Source organism: Haplochromis burtoni, unplaced genomic scaffold (assembly GCF_018398535.1).
Source record: "Haplochromis burtoni strain Fernald_Lab_line unplaced genomic scaffold, NCSU_Asbu1 Contig_266, whole genome shotgun sequence".
Lineage (NCBI taxonomy): Eukaryota > Metazoa > Chordata > Actinopteri > Cichliformes > Cichlidae > Haplochromis > Haplochromis burtoni.
The window spans coordinates 436,576-444,250 of NW_024582627.1; the positions used below are offsets into that span (position 1 = coordinate 436,576).

Genomic DNA, 7,675 nt, shown 5'->3' on the forward strand with positions numbered 1-7,675 from the left:
TTAGCCCATTAGCTGTCACCATCCTAATGTTCCAAGCCAATCTAATTGTGAAAATGTGACAGTCATATGGTAATGCATACCCTGTTTAATCCTCCTTTTGACACCAATAAAGTCAAAAATTATGAAACTCAACGTCATATTGCAAACTTTAAATTAGCGACTGAAACTATCAGTTCATCATGAAAGTGTTCACTGAGGTCACAGAGCGAGGGCACCAAAGAGCCACTTTCCAGAAGACTCATAATGAACTACATGTTTTGTTTTTGCAAACTCACACTTGTCATTATAGGGGGGGGAAGCAGGTGTAAGGCACTCCTGAATTTGTTTCGTTTCACTAGCTACAAAGATTTTGTTCTATATATATAATCTGTGGACTCATACTCCCAAGCCTGGATTCTAGCATTCTGGGGATCACCACTTTGATTTTCTGGAGCTAGAAGTCTCCATATTTGGACAAGAGAGTGGAATGTTAGCTAATGCTAGCTAGCTCAGCTATAACCAGGCCTCCTGCAGATATCTGCTAATTAGTGATAAGTAACGTACAAATAACATACTAGAAATTCACTCAGAAACACTTGATGACAGACTTGTTGGATAGGCTGCAAGCACATTAAGCAGAGATCAAACGGTATTATTTGGCACATACTTGCAGTGCAAATGCTCCAAAAGGCATCGGCACCACAAATATTGTCAAGGTCCACTTCAGACAATCAAAAGCAGACAGCTGAAGGCTCCTTTAGATTTTTTCTGAATATGATAGATCAACATTTTCTTATTTTGTCCCTTGGCCGGGGAAAGACTTTTAGAAAATGCAAAAGATAAATATTTTTGTCTATCAGGGAAAGTTCAGAGCTTCTATCACAAATTCTGTACCTGAAGACTGCAGCTTCCAAGCCTAAGCTGGCCTGATGTTGCTCATTTGCTTATTATTTCTCTGTCCGTTTCATCTTTACAGCGTAGTTTATATTTTTTGTAACCTTGTAATAGATTCCCTTCTTGGCCAGGTCTCCCTTGAAAAATCTTAAGGGCCTTTTAAAAAGAGGATATCTTCACAGCAAACTTATAGACTTGATTCATTTTTGGAGCCTTAAGCGGCATTCAGGAACTGCCGTTTTTAGTACTTCTTGGTGGTTTCAGTTGTCAGCCCTTCATGCTGATGGCTGGGTACAGATGAAAAATGTGAGCTTCAGCTACCAAGTAAGGCCAACGTTTAAACAGTTAAGCTAGTTAGACCAAAAGACTTGATGGCTTTCTTTAAAATCTTTGAAGAGACCATGGTTGTTATCGATAGTTACCAGGTTTGACTGGAGTTATACAGGCCTGACTTCACCTGACGTGCAAGAGGCAAAATCAAGACATGTGACAAGTCACAGTGCATGCTGCACCTCTTCTTGTCAACATTCACATGCATGTGGTGCAAAAGCTGTAGCCTCAAGTATATTTAAAACCATGAGGAGTCCCCCCACAGCCTCTGTCTTTCCTCGCTATAGAGCCAAAAAGGGGGTTCGAGGTTCAGCTTGAGAAAATAACCTCATGGCTCGGCAGCACAAGTCTTTATTTAACCCCGTGGGACTGTGACTCGCAGGTAGACAAGGCTGATGAGTGGCGAATGAAGCAAAGAAGCAAAGCAAAAAAAAAAAGAGACCCTCCTCCTCCACCCCCTCTGATCGCTGCGATTGAGCTTCTATTTCAATCACATACTTGCTGTAAGAGTTAAAAGAGCAAGAATCAAGGCCTGTCTGTGTTGGGGGGAGGGAGGGGGAGACACACGAGAGGAGCCTGTGGCAGCCCTGATAGCGTCTTCTCACTCTGCATGGTTTCCTGTTCTGAGTCAGTGTGTAACCCTGAGTTTGACTGTTGTCACTTGTCTGTCCCTCTGCGTGTGTGTGTCTCTCTCACTTCTCACAGCTTTAAGAATAATCAGAGCGGCTGATATTCAAACAGGGCGATTTAAATGTGCGATTGAGCTGGGGTTTTTTTTTATTTTTATCTTTGCTAGGTGTAATTAAGCAACCATGAAGCAGAAACAAATGGTGAGTTTGAGGCTAGGACTTGTTGATTTTATAGCTGAAGTATTTTTCTTTTGTTTTTCTTTGTCTTTTGTTTCATTCTTTTTTTCAGTGAGTGCAATAATGAAAGTAAACGTTGGTAACTTATCAGGAAAAAATAACGGCAATCACAGATATGAAACCGATGTAAATTTGTTTTTAATATCACAGAGAAATGGACAGAAATCTGGCTCGGAGTGCGGGCTGTGAGTGACAGTCGTGAGAAGGAAATCTAAAAAGGCAGCGGGATTTATTTTTGTGCGACGCAAATGCAGAACGATTTTGGCACTGGGGGACTCTTTTATCAAAAGATGAATCAGTGTTTTTGTTTGACCGTCATGCTTGACTGACATTAAAATTAATTTTTGAGGGAGGGGACGAGATCAGGAGGGACAAGGAGCTCGCGCACGCCTGTGTGTGTGTGCACGCGTGAATGCGTTGAGACAGTATGAGAAGCGGCTCTCTGACAATCAGACCCAGTGCGGACAGAGATCTGGAGAGTGTGTGCTCTCGAAGCCGGGATATTAGTGCCTGCGGTGTCAGTGCCGTGTGAGTATGGGACATGTGCGCTCGGCTTCGTGCCTCGGCTATCTGAGTTTTGCTTGCAGGTCTCTAACTTGCTGCAGCTGCATCAAACAAAGTCTGTTCCCACAAACGGATAAAATCGATACCGCTTTGCTTTAGTATGACCTTGAACCCAAATCTTCGCAATGATTTGCATTTTGAGCCTGACAGATTTCTGCTTAAAGGGGGAAAAATTCGCTTTTGTGATTTTATTATCATCATCAGTATTTACACATTTTTATCCTCTCCAGCTGGCACTGGCATGTGACTCTTCTTGTACTTTTGTTCAGTGGACTGCTTAATTGGGTCTGTCTATTAGCCTGGAGGAGGTTTTAATAATGTAAAACAATAAGGCTGAAGTCAGTGCGGGTAAGCTGAAGCAGAGCGACTGTAAAGGGATACTTCGGCTCCCCACCAACAGGCTGTTGCGCATAGCGGCCGTGCGCCGTCTCATTAACGAGATCACTTTACAACCAGTCAAACAAATAGGTCATTATCCATCACTGCCTGCTCTGCCTGTATTCACCAGCCTCAAACCCGCAACTCTCATGTCTCACTTTATCCAAATTATATATAATCAACTGATTTTAATTTATTTACTTATGATAATTTCAGTTAGTTTATGCTTTGAATATACAAACATCAACTTCTCAGGACACAAATCAAATTTCGGCTCCAAATGTATTTTAATGCCTTTAGAATATTGTAAATGGGAAAAAAAACAAACAAAAAAGATGTCATTATACGTAAAATTTTCAAAATTACTTTAAACTTGTTTACTTCATAAAAATATCAGTGAATATTATTACACCATATGCTTTTAATTTAGGCCGTATGTAGTTTAAGTCGACGTTACTCTACGAGCTACGTAAACATACATAGACTTCCTCTTCTGTGATTCAGCTGACGTCCGTTACAGTAAACTGAATTGAAGCGCTGTATGTGGTCTTCAGACGCATATCTACTCTTTGAGGGGAAGGTGGCTCCACTTTTGGTCACCTGCCCGGCGTCACCTGGTAAACGATACGGCTTCTCTGCGCATGCGTAATAGACTGCCAAAAATCCTAACACCGTATCGCCTGACGACCAATAGTGTTCCAATCTGTCCAGAGATAAAGTCAGAGCAGCGCTGAGGGGACAGACGTGAAGGATTTCGGACCCGAGCAGCGCCGAGCTTTAAGACTGAAGAAAACTTCAACAACATGCCGAGATCTTTCCTGGTGAAAAGCAAAAGGGCCCACAGCTACCACCAGCACCGCTACTTCGACGATGACTACAGTAGACTGGACACTATTATGGCTGATGTGTGCGCAGGTGGGTGCATTTGTGCGTAATTACGCACGAAACTTGGGGAAGAAAAAGGAGTCGTCTTAGTGGGAATTCTGAAAATTCAAGTGCACAAATTCACAACTCCTTTCATTGATTATCCTCTTGTGCCAATATAGAAACAAAATCTCAAGCCGAGTTCGATTCCAATCTGGAGCAGGAAGACGTGAGGACCGGCGCTGACAGACTGTCCCCTGGGTCGCGGCTGAGGTCCCCGAGGTCTCTGTCCTCCAGCTCCCCGCTGAGCTGCGGAGGCAGCGCCTGTGACCGGTCCTCCGACTGTGATTTCTGGCGTCCCCCGTCCCCCTCGTCCTCACCAGGTCTGTTCTTATCAAGACAAAAATATCATCAGTTTGTGTCTAAAATTTAAAGAGTTTTTCTCTTTCTGTTTTTAATCCTTCGTTTCATTTGGTGTTGGGTTCGTGAGATGTCAAAACCTTTACGCATTTTCAACCCGACTTGTCCAACTATATTTGTGTATGATTAATTATTATTATTGTTGTTATTATTATTGTTGTTGTTGTTTATTAAAGCAGAAATTATTTGGGCTATAAATTAAACATAAAAACTTTAAGGTTTTTGATGAAGTGATGAAGATACGAATAATTATATTTCATATATTCTATTTCACATATAAAATATTTGGTGAAAGAATCAAAAGGACACTTGTGATTAGTGACCGGACACACGACCCAATAACGACTTAAAAGTTTTGTTTTGTTCTGCTTTGACTTTTACGCACGGTATGGAGTCATGTCCAATAAAGTGCAGTGCATTTTCCAGGTGTCCATTTTTTTTTTAATGCAGGACATTATTTGAAGTTTTTAAAGATATCCAAATTAACTTTCAGATTCTGAGAAATGCTCCACTCCTGCAGCGGAGGACGGTCACTCGAACATGCCAATCTTCCCGTACTCCTGGTCGGCATACTCAGGAACCGAGCTGAGACATCTGGTTCAGGGGTCTTATCACCACCACCTCCAGAGCCACAGGGAGTCCCAGTCACCTATAAGCATCTACAGGGGAGAGGACAGCGGCAGTGAGTCCCTTTATGTACAGCGGGGCCTCGCGGCCGGATGTTACCAGGGTTATTCTTCAACGGCCCAAATCTGCAGGATGCGGGACAGAGACGAGCTGTATCTGGATGCGAAGCAACAGGCCCGCGTGGCGGAAATCAAGTCTGAGAACGATTTCATCCGCGCAAACCTCGAGTCGAGTGGATCATACAAGTGCATTAAATGTTGCAAGGTAGGCGTTTCCCTAATTTCACTTAAAGTCATCATTTTCAGTTTTTTATTTTGTTCAGTTTTCCTTTTCGCTTCTTTAACATTTTCTCTATTGTTTTCCCTTCATTTTGGGTTTGATTTGGAATCATCCATGTGTTTTCCAAAGGTGTTCTCCACGCCTCACGGGCTGGAAGTTCACGTGCGGCGGTCGCACAGCGGCACGCGGCCGTTTGAGTGTGGGATATGCGGAAAAACCTTCGGACACGCAGTGAGCTTGGATCAGCACAGAGCGGTTCACTCGCAGGTATGGGCCTCCAAGCCGGAAATAAACCAGTGCACACGTCCCCTAAACCCGCTTTAGATCCACATCCTCGACGTAAAGGCCACAGATGACATTTTCTTTTCCCACTACCAACCTCTCTGACTTGGCTTAAACTGCATTTCTACATTTAAATCTGATACTTCCAGGTTTCTCGACACTGACAGAATGCTGTATTTTACAGGAGAGGAGCTTCAGCTGTAAGATCTGCGGCAAAAGCTTCAAGCGCTCTTCAACCCTCTCTACGCACCTGCTCATCCATTCCGACACGCGGCCTTATCCGTGCCAGTACTGCGGGAAAAGGTTCCACCAAAAGTCAGACATGAAAAAACACACTTTCATTCACACAGGTGAGACGCTTTAGCAAGTCAAAGTAATCAAGACGTGCAAAAAAGAAAAATAAGACCTAACATTTCCCATTTTTTGTCCCTGCTTGCAGGTGAGAAGCCGCACAAGTGCCAGGTGTGCGGGAAGGCCTTCAGTCAGAGCTCCAACCTCATCACGCACAGCAGGAAACACACGGGCTTCAAGCCCTTCGGCTGTGACCTCTGCGGGAAAGGTTTCCAGAGGAAAGTGGATCTGAGGAGGCACAAAGAGACGCAGCACGGACTGAAATAAGCAGGAGTTCATCGAAACTTGTGGCGCTTTAAGTTTGCTGTAATTGGTTTATTTCCCCCCTACTTAGCCTAAGATACGCTGATTGTTTATTTATCTGTTGTGTTTTTATTATTATGAAAAAAAAAACTACTAAATAATTTCACAAGCTTTTATAAGCTTACCGTGCTGTTTTAGTCAGCCTTTTTAACGGATTAAATATTAACTTAAGGAGCGCAGTTGTCATTTTTTCCCCATATTTCTACATTTAATTACCGGTTAAACACATGTAGTTTTTATCCACAAACATCTACTCTACCGGCTAAACCCACCGTTCACCGGTCCACTCGTTTGACCCGTGAACAAACGAGAAGCTGTGCGCTCAGCCGTGCAGACCCATCAATCACGTCTCGGAGTTATATCTCAGATATTAAATAGCAGAAACGTTTCGCTGCATGCGCCACCTGGTCAAAACCAAATATTTTCAGACAAGCGCATTGCTGGCATACCCGTATAATAAATGATATTATGGCGCCATAAAACCTCCACGTAAAGGAAGTCGGGAGAAATAGCGCTGGTTTTATTGCAGGAGGAGCTCCTCTAGCAGCAGCAATAAGCAGCGTGCCCACATGGCGTTTTCACTCAGGGGAGAGAAAAGAAGAAAAAAAAAAGCTGGGTGTGATTTATTTGGCCCCGCCTACGTTAAACATCCACAGCTTTAAAACTTCAAGGATCTGATTTGGGCATATCTCACCACAGATTGTGTGCGCAACACCAACAGTCTCCAACAACATGCAGGATAAAACACACAACTTCCTGCTACTACTACTACTACTACTACTACTATTATTATTATTATTATTATTATTATTATTATTATTATTATTATTATTATTATTGATACATTTATTTTGTGGAAACAGACAATCCAGAAAACAATAGAACAAACAAACAAACAAACATTTGTCACACAGTCAAAGAGTGCAGTTTTATTGCTTTATCCGTATCCGTGTCAGTGCGCAGGGGATTTAAACAGCTGGACCAAATTCAGAAGGTCCTGCTCCTGCAGACCCAGCTCCACCATCAGCGTGTTCAAATACTCCACAGATGCCGAAGTCTTCAGGGCTTCTCGCACCAACGGAGACACCTCTGACAACCTGAAATGTGAAAAACCAACAAATTAAAACCAACTCAACACTAAATGGGCGACTTATCTTCCAACACAAACGCAACCCAGTTCTTCGAAGTTACAAAAGGGATCTGTAAGCATTATAAAGACTACCCTAAAAGTAAAAGACGACATGTTCAGCCTTCAATAGCGTGATGTGTAAAGTTAGCAGTCAGTTCTTATTTAAGCCATGTTCTCACACAGGCCTCTCTTCGCCAAGGTGCCGGTGCTATGAGAAAGCAGCGGTTGCTGACTCATACAGATAAAATTTGTTGAATAAAACAAACTCGAAAGTTTTATTTATAGAGTTTTTCCTCAGCAAAGTGATCGGGTCAAATAGAATTATTGCAGACCTGAGGCAGAAAAATATCCTGCTTTTTTTATTCATGAAAGTGTTCACACACACACACACACACACACACACACACAC

General features: G+C 42.7%; 2 protein-coding genes across 6 annotated transcripts in view; one reads left to right on the top strand and one right to left on the bottom strand.

Annotated features, from left to right (window-relative positions):
- Positions 1-1,872: 1,872 nt before the first annotated feature.
- On the top strand, positions 1,873-6,731 carry gfi1aa (growth factor independent 1A transcription repressor a). Of its 3 annotated transcripts, none has more exons than XM_042227525.1 (7): positions 1,873-2,033; positions 3,723-3,926; positions 4,058-4,258; positions 4,789-5,186; positions 5,331-5,468; positions 5,668-5,833; positions 5,923-6,731. In XM_042227525.1, exons 2-7 carry the CDS (start codon positions 3,815-3,817, stop codon positions 6,099-6,101), a joined length of 1,194 nt encoding a protein of 397 aa, XP_042083459.1. In that variant the 5' UTR covers positions 1,873-2,033; positions 3,723-3,814; the 3' UTR covers positions 6,102-6,731. The 3 variants fall into 3 exon arrangements, with proteins under 3 accessions (XP_042083459.1, XP_005939414.1, XP_014194601.1); XM_005939352.3 differs by lacking the exon at positions 1,873-2,033 and adding an exon at positions 2,046-2,597; XM_014339115.2 differs by lacking the exon at positions 1,873-2,033 and having other exon boundaries at positions 2,046-3,926.
- A 312-nt stretch (positions 6,732-7,043) lies between these two features.
- rpap2 (RNA polymerase II associated protein 2) overlaps positions 7,044-7,675 on the bottom strand; it is a 9,586-nt gene continuing 8,954 nt past the window's right edge. For all 3 annotated transcript variants that reach the window (XM_042227526.1, XM_005939359.3, XM_014339107.2), the window contains one exon: positions 7,044-7,234. In XM_042227526.1, coding sequence (XP_042083460.1) covers positions 7,090-7,234 — 145 coding nt within the window. In that variant the 3' untranslated portion in view covers positions 7,044-7,089. The remainder of the gene's footprint in view (positions 7,235-7,675) is intronic.

Excerpts from the sequence above, each read along its gene's own strand:
- gfi1aa (XM_042227525.1), top strand. The coding sequence starts at position 3,815 with ATGCCGAGATCTTTCCTGGTGAAAAGCAAAAGGGCCCACAGCTACCAC. Across the intron at positions 4,259-4,788 it reads GTCCCCCTCGTCCTCACCAG|ATTCTGAGAAATGCTCCACT; the intron begins GTCTGTTCTTAT and ends ATTAACTTTCAG. Across the intron at positions 5,187-5,330 it reads AGTGCATTAAATGTTGCAAG|GTGTTCTCCACGCCTCACGG; the intron begins GTAGGCGTTTCC and ends TGTTTTCCAAAG.